General features: G+C 45.9%; 1 protein-coding gene across 1 annotated transcript in view; it reads right to left on the reverse strand.

Annotated features, from left to right (window-relative positions):
• Positions 1–473: 473 nt before the first annotated feature.
• LOC116952147 (tripartite motif-containing protein 14-like) overlaps positions 474–12,675 on the reverse strand; it is a 28,939-nt gene continuing 16,737 nt past the window's right edge. Inside the window, exons 4-7 of the mRNA XM_076074112.1 lie at positions 9,970–9,992; positions 6,513–6,649; positions 5,169–5,305; positions 474–4,486 (exon numbers count right to left, since the gene is read on the reverse strand). Of these exons, the coding sequence (XP_075930227.1) occupies positions 4,097–4,486; positions 5,169–5,305; positions 6,513–6,649; positions 9,970–9,992 (687 nt within the window). The 3' untranslated portion in view covers positions 474–4,096. The remainder of the gene's footprint in view (positions 4,487–5,168; positions 5,306–6,512; positions 6,650–9,969; positions 9,993–12,675) is intronic.

The raw sequence follows: 12,675 nt of genomic DNA on the forward strand, positions 1-12,675 counted from the left end.
TAGCTCTGACCACCAGGGGGAGCCAAGGCACCCTCTGCCCCCACTGTTGTTCCTCTGATTTTTAGCAAATGTTTCTGTCTAAATAACCGAGTTGTGCCTCAGAACTCACACACACAGCCTCAGGGAGAGTGATCGTGTAGCGGGCACCTGGCATGCGGTATATGGTGCCACGACCACGGAGCAACTCCGCAAGCGCCGCGATTGTCCACTACCCCCTACCCTGAGCACACGCACACACGCAGCACTTGCACCCACGTAGTGTCCTGGCGGGGGATTGCCTGGCACATCGGGTTTTAATCCGAAGGGCCCCTCGAGGGAAAGTCCCACGGTTTCCCGGTGCCAGGAGATTGGCCGACTCTCACAGGACAGGTTACATTGCGATGCCCTAAAATTCGTTTGAAATAGCATTCATGGCGAGGTGCACGCGCAATTTCGCGCAGCCTTTTAGCACTAGCCTTTGTGAAACAAGCGCCTGCAGGGGTGCGCGCGTGCACACAGCCGCCTTCGTATTCGTGGTGGTGTACGTGGGCGTGTGCGGAGTAACCCTGTGCGGCGGGGAACCAGCCACTTGGCCATGTCCCTCAAAGGGGGCGCTAACGCGGAGGGGCCGATCACCCGGTCGGCGGAGGTCTGGCAGGGGCCGAACTGTGCGGTGGAGGAAGGAGTGGAGGAGGAAGTGGAGGGGGGCAAACGTTGTGCTCCACCTGCCTGGCGAGGGCGGTGGGGCGGACGTCGGCCCCACAGGTACAAGCCCACGGCTGTTGGGCGAATCGGCGTTTTGTCCACCATGACACCTCGATCGTGATCATTGTAATTGAGGTTCATATGGTTCATTTAGCATTGACAAATGATTAAGGTCATAAGATATCATCTGTGTTGAAAAATAATTATCAATGACAATGAGAGTTGCAATACTGCAGTGCTACGGAACTAACGTTATGGATGTGAAATCTGTGAGTATGGGTCTGTATCTTCTTTGGTTCTTTCGGTAAAGTCACGTAGAATGAGAATAAAATAATAAATTGATAAAATAATGAATCCTTGCAGTCACGAAAGCTTTAAATCGAAATTTATGGGTCTGTATGTCAATCTATTGGTCATTTGAGTCTCTTGTTCTCTATGTCAGTCTATGGGTTTCATTATTTTTCTATGGGTCTCTATGAAGCTGGACAATTGTAGAGACACTACAAAGCAAATATTCTTGGGTCTTTCGGTAAAGTCATGTAGATAGGTTCAAAGAAAATAACAAAAGAATAACAAAAAACTACGACGTTTCGATCGCAACACAAGCAATCGTCATCAGGAGAAAAAAGATAACTACAAAGCAGAATTTTTGCAACAGAAATGTGTTTTTATGAAGGATGTTAAACATGCCACTGACAAACGAGATGATTAACTCGTATTACGGATAGCAGTCGAGTACACAACAATGCAATTAATGAGAATACAGTAATTACAGGAAGGCAAATTTACATATCTTGGACATGTAATGAGAATACAAGTGACTGAATATATATGTGGTTTTAACTGGGGAAATTAGAGGCACCACAAGAGGCTGGGGAAGACAGCAAATTAATTTGCATGAGCAATTTGCTAAATGTTATGCAACTGGGAGTATCTAATGTAAAGTTCCAGAGTAATATATCATGGACAGAGCGAAATGGATTGAAGGCAATGATTATATATCGATGTCTTTCCGGAAGGACATGGCTCACGATAGATGACTTCGATGAGCTATCATTATTATTATTTAGCAAGGAACACCTCAAGGCTTGATGTGCGCGTGCCTCATCACTATACATCCGAGTGGTAGCAATTCCAGAGTGTACCGTAGAGTACACGGTGGTCCAGATGTCTTGTGACCACCCCCCCCCCCCCCCCCAATTTATTGAACCCTGACATTTTTGTTCCTTTGCATATTAATTTCTGGTTAAAATAAACCTTACTTAAAACACATTAAGTTTTAGAGAATTTAACGTGGGTCACAAGACATCTGGACCGCTGTGCATGTTCAGAGAAGCATCTTGCACACGGGCAGAGTTTTGAACAGGGCTTATTGAAGACACCACGAAGCACCCTTGGGCAGCGGTTCCCAACCTTTCCCAGTATGCGGGCCCCTTTTCAACCTCCGAACATTTCGCTGACCACCACACACACAAGTCATTTGAAATTGTTCATTTCCTTGGCAAGGATGTCATTTTTATTATTATGACCTGCCCCATACTGGACATCTGTGTAAAAGAGCTTCTTATCTAATTGGATTCCTCCAGTGTAAATTTAAGATTCTGATTATTTTTCTTCTCCGTGGACCCCATGTAGTAGGTAGCCTCACGGGGCACCAGAGGTCCGCGGGCCACAGGTTGAGAACCGCTGCCCTAAGGAGATGTTCATGATTGCCATGTGACTCAATACTCTTCAAAACTGCCCTATCGAACAACAGTCAATTAGCGATCTTAAGGAGCATCATCGCTTCCTAACACATGCGTTGAGTTCAATAGGTAATATTCCGAATACAGATTTACTTAAATAATGATTGCAATCTCAATGTAAATATCTGTTGGAAAGCATTCAATTTATCTTAAAAAATGCGTTCAGAACCCTGTCATAAAATATACCATAGTAGATTATGTACACTTCACATACGATTCAAGAGCAAGGTCAATCATTTACAGGAACCGATTCTCTCGTTTAATGGACGGATTAATGACTCCTGAATTTTCACTCATTTATCCGAGTCCCAGAACAAATATATAACTTGTTAAATTAAAATTTGATTTAAAGCTTTCGTGACTGCAGGGATTCATATTCTTGGTTCTTTCGGTAAAGTCACGTAGAAGGGAAACAATAAAATAATACAAATATAAAACAATACAATTCTCACGACGTTTCGACTGCAACACAAGCAATCATCATCAGGTGTGAAAACTACAGCAAGAAATTTTGAAAAAAGTGGCGTTTTTTTAATGTTGTTAAATTAAATTTAGCCCACTTTATGTTTCAGCAAATGTTGGCCTATTCAACTCATGTAAAGCCTTACAGCTTTTTCAAGCATTGCATTTGTTAGAAGTTAAATGGTAATAAATAAAATGTAGTTTTTTGAAAAGTTATATTTATGCAATTGCATTACACAACGCTGTGCAATCCGCAAACACCGAGGTGCGTATATATTAAAATGTTCGCAGCCAATTGACGATGAGTGTTTCTTCATGCCGGAGCAAACCAGAGCACCCGGAGAAAACCCACAAAATCCCATACAGATGTGACAGATGGAGATTATTTTACACTTGCTGGAAAGGGAGTTTCACAACATTTGTGTGATCCACCAACCCTTGCCGTGCTGGATTACAGGAATGCACGGCCACTGCCCGGCTCATTAGACTAGTTATTGAATAGCCAAACAAAACGAACTGACTAAATTGTCCAAGTTTAAAACCTTAAATTATGTACCGTGGTGATAAACCATAATAAAAGTACTGTATTTTGGTTGAATTTGCATTACACCTTGGAAACTTCCGACTTGTAACTCTCACTAATGCAGTACTTATGTAATTGTTTTTGGGTTTACCAATCTGTACATTTGCTGCACTTTTCATGGGAGCCAAAATATATACAGTTTCCTTACTCCTGCACCCACTGGGCCCTTGGCATTCCTTAATGTGATGTGGCTCAGTGATGACCACTTATCAAGGCCACTGTTGAGTGTCTCTCAAGCTGCAAACGAATACAGCACTTAATGTCTTGAAGTCCTGTCACCCAAAAGATTGTGCACAGGTAAATCTTGCACCTATGGCTTTAACCCTCACTGATGCAGCGTTAATACATTCCATCAGCTGCAATGCATTGGTTATTGTTCTCATTCCCAATTGTCCCAGTATAATCCATAATTCTAGCTTGCACATTAATTACTTAAAATTAATTTTAGGTACATTTTAAGTAATTTTAGCAAATATGATTAATAAGTTATTAAGGCAAATGCAAATAACAACCCCCCCCCCCCCACCCCCATAAATTATAATTTGATCTGAAAAGTTATTTATAAAAAAGACCTTTCCAAGCCGCTCTCACGTAAATAATTGGGAGCACAAAAACATGGTGACTACAGCTGCACAATGCGCAGAGACTTCCCCGCCAGGTAAAGCGCGGGATGCAGCGGCTTCCTGAACGGCTCTTCGAACGTGTACAGCAGGGTCATCGTGTCGGCGTTGTAGAAGGCCAGCACACCCGCCTCAAAGTTTACGTACACCCCGACCGCGTGCAAGGGCTCGGACAACGCCAGCGGTGTTTTGACGTCGTCGTGGTACACTAAATACTGTGCAGACCAGCACCACAATCCCCAGGAGATTCTGTTGCGCCCGAGCACACAGGCGGTGTCGGTTCCCTTGCGTTTGATGGCGCTGTAGGTCGCTCCCACGGCCCAATTGCAGCCGTCTCGGACGTCCACCTCCCAGTAATGACAACCTGCGGCAAAGCTCTCGGAGCTAATGACCTTGAGAATGAAACAATGGTGCAGAAACACGAGTTAATCTAACGTGTTCGTATATACATTGACAAATGCTAGCTCGTACAAATATTACGAACCAAGAACGTGCTGCGGAATTGTGCGATGAGTAAAGGTGGATCAAGTATTTTTTTGTTCCGATTTGGCTATTCATAAATTGCCAAACAAATGTTACATGGAATCGGCCATCATTTCACCAAGCAAGCCATAAAATCAGACAGCTTTTTATTTTTTGTAATTTGCTCGTTTCGTTCTGGATATCTCCTAACTTCACCACACGCCTCTCCAACTTCACCACACACACCTTGTAGGATGAGTCTTTGAGCTGCAGTGAACCAATGATTATGTCGATTAGATGTACTAATGTTTGATATGGCTGTTGTTCACAATTTCACCCAGTAAAATAACTCATCAGTTGCTTGCCCCTGGCCGGAGTGTAGCAGTCCCCATGACCACACCGCCACGCGACCCCATGACCCTGAGCTTGCCGCCATACCTCGCACAGTACAAGACCGAGGTGTTATAATAATAATAATACTACTTTCATGTAAGATAGCATCATTCATGCTCATAGCATCACATAACGCTGTACACTACCGTACCGTATGCGGATATACAGCACAGTAGTGTTCAACTGTAGGACACGCAGCAATGCGATTGAGTTCCCGACCTGCAGCGTTGAGTCGAACCGGTCTGGGTGGTTCGGATATCCTTGGTCCTGGCTGCACCACGTGACTGTATGCAAGTCCATAGACAACTTCAATTTTGGATGTGCCGAGTTTGGGTTCAGGGTGGGTGTTTTTCCATCTGTTAAAAGCAAATCATAAGTAAAAAAATTGTCAACATTTAAAGAAACTGTGCCAAAACATATATATTTTAAATGGTGTATTTTTAAATAGGTGAACATCCATCGAGGTACGCATCACCTTTTTTTAAAACACAGATCTATGTGATTGTAAAGGGCATGTAACCTGATAGACAAATGAGCAAAACCCAAATGTCAATAAAGCATGCAAAACACTAATGCAATCACACATCCTTGACAAGGTCACAATGAAGCAACATGTGCTTTATTACACGTGAACATCTATGAACATCTACTAATGCTATGCTACAACTAGAATGCGTTAACGTAGTATTTTTTAAGCGTCAATAAAAATTAACCATGCACACCGCAGACATTCTTTCTATCTTACTACTGGCTGGACTTATGACGAGTCTGACTAAACCACATATCCAAGATGTCCTACAGAATTTGGGGCCACGTGCAGGAAGAGAGAAGGCTTGGGAGAGAGGAAGGGAGAGAGAGATAGGATGACTTATTTCGAGGTCTCTATCACGAGGGTCAGGGGGGACGAGAGGAGGCTACAGGGCAGAGAGGGGGAAATAGACGACGGGACTTGAACAGGGAGACAGGCTTTGCGATCCTGCACTGAGCCTGAGCCAGCATATGATGGCAGTACAGCAAGTATAATAATTTACATCTGTATCCATCTGTGCAGGGATTGGGTGTCGCAACCCTCGTCGCCTCCTCTCATCGCGCGTGTGGGTTTTCTCCGGTTACTCTGCTTTCCTCCTACTTATATGAACGCCCACACAGCTTCATAATGGGTGCAGACACTTTACGAGTAAAAATCACTTTGTGTGTATTTTTTTTAAGCGCTATTTTATGGATGCATCGTAAAGGGTGCATAAAACGGGGCAGCGCAACCAAGTCCCGTGACAGGTAACAAAGGACAAATTCACGACCCGGATGTTTCTGGAGGATTACGCTGCACTCGGTGTCACGCAGGGCCATTTGCTTTACGGCCAGGCCTGCATAGGACATTTACAAAAATCGGTGGTTTCAACGTCACCTCTTTGTTTATGAACGGAAATCAACTGTACATAAATTCCCATTATGGACATCAGTTCCCTTTGCAGACATCACTGATATGATTGCTTGTGCGAATAGTTTTAACACTGCCACAACAATATAGTGTTTAATGCAGGAAAAGGCATCTGTACAACTTACACGACAAGTAAGACCAGTTGGATTCAAACGTGGCCAGTCGCTTGTCCACGCGTTTCAGAACAGACTCCATTTTCCGAGGATCCAGCTCACAGCGAACTTGGTTATCCACTTGGTCCACTCCTGCCAGAGATTCCATTCTTCAAAAAACACCATCATCGTCACCATTATCATTTAAAATCAACAGCATCACCGTCGCCGCCACCACCACCATGTGGTCATACAATCATCATTCCCGTCATCAAGAGGTGTATCATCAAGGTGTATCTTTATCAAGCGGTGTATCATCGCACCTCTGATTAGCACGGTTGGCGAAGTAAAGTGCAAAAGAGGCTCAACATACATAGTCTTTATAATTATTCTAACTTTCATCCATTATCAAAACAATAAGAATTCGGTGACACCAACAAACTATAACGCTATTAAATAACACAAACACATGTGGTTTTGCATGTGATGGGTTTTTTTTTACATTATGAAGCAAAATCTGTCAGCAAGTAAAAAAAAAACACAAATTGAACGGTGAGATTTGACACCACTTGCAGCGTTTGTGACTCGAGAATGTTCATCAGCCGCATCTATCACGGCCACGTTGGGACTTCAGCCTCTACAATGGACATCCACGGATAAGCAGCTACGCACGGAGCGAATGAGAATGTTGGTGATGTTATTAGAGGGTTGCTCCAGATGTCTAATGACCCCCCCCCCCCCAATTAATTGACCCCTAACATTTTTTCTTTGCTTATTCATTTCTGTTTTCACACCCATTGGTATACAAACATAAATATTATGTTTTAGATAATTAAATGGGGGTCGCACATCTGGGCCACCCTGTAAAATGTCAAATAATAGCTATATTATTGGTTCTTTCGGTAAAGTCACGTAGATAGAAAATAAAATTAAAATAATAAAATGTAAATTAAAAATAAAAGCAAAAAACTTAGGACGTTTTGATTGCAACACAAGTGGTCTTCATCTGGCGGAGAGAAAAGAGTGCAAGCCTCCAAATGCAACTCCTTATAAGGGTTTACAAAGTGAGTGGGTGGGGGACGAGAGTTGGGGGGAGGAGAGCTGATGCAGCGTAAACAGCATGGGCAGGGCAGCCAGTCAGACAATGGGGGGGTGGGAAGGGGGTAGATATAGGGGGAGAGAGAGGGGGGGTAGGAGAGAGAGTGGGGGTAGAGTAGACAATGGGGGAGTTGGGAGGAGGACTGTGCGTACACAGCATGGGCGGGGAGACAATGGGGGAGAGGGGTGAGAGATAGGGGGTAGAGAGGGGGGGTAGAGATAGGGGGAGAGATAGGGGGAGAGAGGGGGGTAGAGATGGGGGGGGGGCATTGCACCTTGCTACACACATCCACACTGCTGACGGTAACAGTCGCTACACACATCCACACTGCTGACGGTTACCGTCAGCAGTGTGGAATGTCTAGCGAGGTGCAATCCCCCCCCCCCCGACTCTACCCTCTTCCTCCACCCATTGTCGAACACACGCTCAGACCGTGACCTAAAGCGTGGCTGTGATCCACTCCAGCGCTGTCCTCGAGACAGCCTGATCCCTTCACCTGATGAAGGCCGCTTGTGTTGTGGCCGAAACGTCGTGATTTTTGTTGTTTTATTTATTACCTACGTGACTTTACCAAATAGAGCCAAAGAGTATTTTTTGCTTTTATTTTTATTTTATTTAAAATTTTAATGATATTTTATTATATTCTTGGTTCTTTCGGTAAAGTCACGTAGAGGAGAAACAATAAAATAATAAAAATATAAAACAATAAAATTATCACGACGTTTCGACTGCAACACAAGCAGTCATCATCAGGTGTGAAAACCGCAGCAAGAAAACTTGAAAAAAGTGGCGTTTTTTTAACGTTAGCACCACGGAGAGTGATTTGGCAGTTATTCAGATGGACGAGTCCATCTATGTTCAGAAAAGAGGAGGGGGGAGACGAAGATAATGGAATGCGGTCTGAAAGCCACCGTAAGTGTGAACAATCAATTAAGACCCGAAATGGTTTATCGAATCCTTCCAATGATTGCTAAGCCAGAATCCATCTTCTCGGTAGAAATTGTCTCTGTGTTTGTACGTGGATAGCCTCATGAACGAATCTCTCATGGTAGCCAGATGGCTTGCACATAACCTCTGTCTTGGAGAAGTCATGTGAGCCCACTGAATTATAACAGTGATCTGCCACGGCCGAGGTGTTGGTCCTACCGTGTTTTAGGTCTGCTTTGTGTTCACGGATGCAGTCCGAGACATGTCGTTTGGTTTCTCCAATGTAACTACGACTAGAGAGGCAACTTGGTTTGTAGGCGCTAGGGTACTGTATGTCCGGAATCACATCCGGACATACAGTTTTTCAAAATTTCTTGCTGCGATTTTCACACCTTATGATGATTGCTTCTGTTGCAGTCGAAACGTCTGAGAACTGTATTGTTTTATATTTTATTATTTTATTGTTTCCCTTCTACGTGACTTTGCCGAAAGAACCAATAATATGAATCCCTGCAGTCACGAAAGCTTTAAATCGATATTTTATTATATAAATTTTATTTTCTATCTACGTGACTTTACTGAAAGAACCAAGAATATGAATTCCTGCAGTCACGAAAGTTTTAAGTAAAAATTCAAAAAATGCTTACCCCGAGCTCTCATACTCTGGTGGTGCATTGTCTTTGAGTTGTGCGCCTTTTGGCGTCTTCTGGTCCAACACCATGTGAGACGAGGCTCTAAAGAAAGCTGTCTCGGGTGTGGACCAATCAATTTCAAGGACAGTGCATACATTATCAGAGTTGTTGTTTTTTGTTTGCGTTCCGACCGCAGGTATTGTGGTCAATGTAAACATGACTCCTTGTAAAAAAGGTGTCAGTTTTGTTGCCAGATAAAAGGGTAAAAAACCAATTATCAATATCTGTCCGGTCATGCGTTTTCTAACAGGTACATGATGATTATGGTGGTAATGTGGGGAGCGGTAGTGTAGCAGTTAGCATGCTGCTCTACAAACCCGGCGATTATCTGAATCGGTCCTGGGCCTCCCCTAGGTCGACTCAGCTTCAAATGAGTACCTGCTATGGTGTGTGAAAACATCGTCGCTGGGGAGACAAAGGCGGTCGGGCGTGGTGTTGGCCACCCACCCCCTCATGTGCTGTTCTGGCCTTCATAGGTGCTCTCTAACAGCACTTGCCCCAACAGTCTGCTGAGGCTATATGAGGGATCTTTGTCTTTGGTGGTGATGATGATTATGAGTATGTGCAGATTACACGTAACAAGATCAATTATATTTTTCGAATTAAAGCTGTTCCTTCACCTGAAGAAGGCTACATGTGTTGTGGCCGAAACGTCGTGAGAATTTTATTGTCTTATTGTATTTTATTATTTTATTCTCATCCAATGTGACTTTACCGAAAGAACCAAAGAAGAAGATCAATTATGGTGAGCAGATGTAAACATTCATTTTACCTCAGAGTGTTTGGCTTGCACGCCTGGAAAAACAAAAGTAAAAAAGATAAAACGTGTTATTAACGATAATATAATACTGTGAAGACCATTATTATATTACGGATTGAAATATATTACTTGAACGCGTTGCTTATAGAATGTTAGGAGTCAATTTACTGACCGTTTTTTCCAACATTTTTTAATGAAGTGTAGTGGAGTAGAAAATACACATGGGTAAATTGGCCATATACAGTACATACAAACAGTGTGGGTCATGTAAGGTCGGGCAGGTGATGAAGTCATGGGTGGCGTAAACAAGCCAAAGTAATTAAGGGAGTCAAGGGACGAGGGCTGTGATTGGTCGAGAGGCTGTTAGCGTTAAGTGGCGGCGTCATGGAGTCTGGGCCGTTGAACAGGTGCGGAGCTGGCGGGAAAATGCCAGCGAGGCACGTGGCAATGAATTAAGGCTGATTGGAAAGGGGATAAAAACGCGAGGTGATTTGGACGGCGGGAGAGTTGGCGAGAAGTGGAGACAGCAGCGGGTAGAGAGAGATGTGAAGAGGGAAGCCGGCAAGTGTGAGGGGGAATAGATTGAGAGTCGAACCCAGAGGACAATAAATAGCGATAGCGAGAGTTAGCGTCAGCAGAGTGGAGATTACGGTATAGGTAGGTACAGGGATAGTTAGCGATAGACGAGTCACTGTGTGTGAGGAGATAGAGATAAAACCACCGTGTGTGCGGTGAGTAGAGATAGAACCACTGTGTGTGCGGTGAGAGAAGAAGAGACTGTGTGGGGAGACAAGGAGTATGAGCGGATGGTGCTGAGGGGAATTCGAGTGTTCGAGTTGGCGGAGCGCGGAGAGGAGAGGAGAAATTATAGTGTGCGGAACGATGGAAATTAAAGTGACGGTGGAAGAAAGGCGATTGTCGTCCGAGTGAATCCAAGGCACTACATTTGGTGTCAGAAAAAGTACGGAACACGCCACGATGTAAAAAAAAAGCGGCAAAGAAAACATATGTGCCAGTGGACTCGGGCGGCGACAGCAACAACGACGATGTACAGCCCGGCCAGATGGCCGGCAGTACTCCTGACCGGGACAGCGGTTCGGGTGGTGTTGAGGGCCCGGGATGGCCAGAGGATTGGCGAGTCCTCATAACCCAGTGGGAGGCCAGGATGGAGAAGTTGTCGGAGGAGTTCCGGAACTTTTTGACGGAGAACCGCATTCAACAACCAGTACCAGGTCTACCGCCATAGGTTGCCGTTCAGCCGGAGCGGGTGGAGGACTCTGACGACCAGTCGGCGGGACCGCCACGACGGCTACACGTACAACGATTTGAGGCCAAAGTGGGAGATTGGACGGCGTTCATACGAAGATTCCGTGCGGCTTACGAGTCCCTGAAATGGACGGAGAGTGCCGCATTACGAGCACTGCCGACGGCATTGGATGATGACTCCTTGGCGACTTTTAACGGACTCCCTGCCGCTGTCAGAAAAACATTGGATGGTGCTATTGCGGCAATGAGGAAAGTCTACGAGCCGCGGTCGGTCGCCGAACATCGATTTCAACAGAGGAAACGGGAGGCCTCTGAGTCCCCCCTGGCATTCTGCAGCGCCTTGCTGGCCCTCGCCCAGGTTGCGTACCCGGCGATGGACGAGGAGGGCTGGGACTCCCTGCTGCAGGAGAAGATGCTACAGCTGGCGAAGGAGCTGAAAGTCGTCTTGTCACTCCCGGACAAGGATCATGACGACGACGTGTCGTCGTTGCTGATCGCCAGGAACGTACAAGTCAACCTTGACATACGAGACGAACCAGCGGCGGCGGTGGGCGCAGCTGTCGCTGACGACCCCTGCCGGGGCCGGGAGCACGGTGGCGGGGGTGGTGGACGAGACGCCGCCGATGGCAGCGGCGGCCGGGGTGTCGACTGGAGAACGACGGCGTCGTCCCGGGGTACATGGAGACGGCGTGCATCGGACATGCTACGAGTGCGGGCGGAGGGGTCATCTCGCCCGCGACTGCTGGAGACGGAGAGGTGGTCCTCCAAGGGCGCCGAACAACTACAGTGGGCGGTTCCCCCAAGACCAAGGATCCCGGGTGAGTCGAGATGCTTTCAATACAGGGACGCCCTACCCACATCACTCATCCGCGTCATCTCACCCGTATTCATCGGGTTCGGATAGTACGCATGGCCGGGATACATGGGGCGCGTTGATACATCGTGTGTTGGGGGCCGCGCCGGGATCGTCGGATGTGATGGCATGCATTCAAGGTGTTATGGTAAAGGTTATTGTAGATACCGGGGCGTCGGCTACTCTCATTTCGTTGCAAACTTTTCGGTCACTTCCGACGTCGCTTGGATCATTGGGGCCGGTGGAAGGGCCATGCGTAGCGGCAAACGGGGGTAGTTTGGGCATTATGGGCTGCGTGGTTGCGACAATTCAAATTGGGGAGGTGATTGTGACGGGAAGTGTTTTGGTTTCAACGGCCTTGGCGGTACGATGTTTGTTGGGCACGGATTTTTTGCGAAAGATGCCGATTAAGATTTCAGTGGAAAAAAGGTTGTTTGGAATTACCGTTGGAGAGATGTATGAAATTTTTGGGGACACCTTCAAAATTTGCGGTGGCGAACGCTGTGGTGCAGGCCGTGGTGAGCCACACCATGCGCGTCCCACCTGCATCGCAAATATTGGTGCCGCTACGGTTAAAGAAGGAATTGCCTTGGGATGAG

This window comes from Petromyzon marinus, chromosome 45 (genome assembly GCF_048934315.1).
Source record: "Petromyzon marinus isolate PM22_M1 ecotype Great Lakes invasive population chromosome 45, UKy_Petmar_22M1.pri1.0, whole genome shotgun sequence".
Taxonomy (NCBI): domain Eukaryota; kingdom Metazoa; phylum Chordata; class Hyperoartia; order Petromyzontiformes; family Petromyzontidae; genus Petromyzon; species Petromyzon marinus.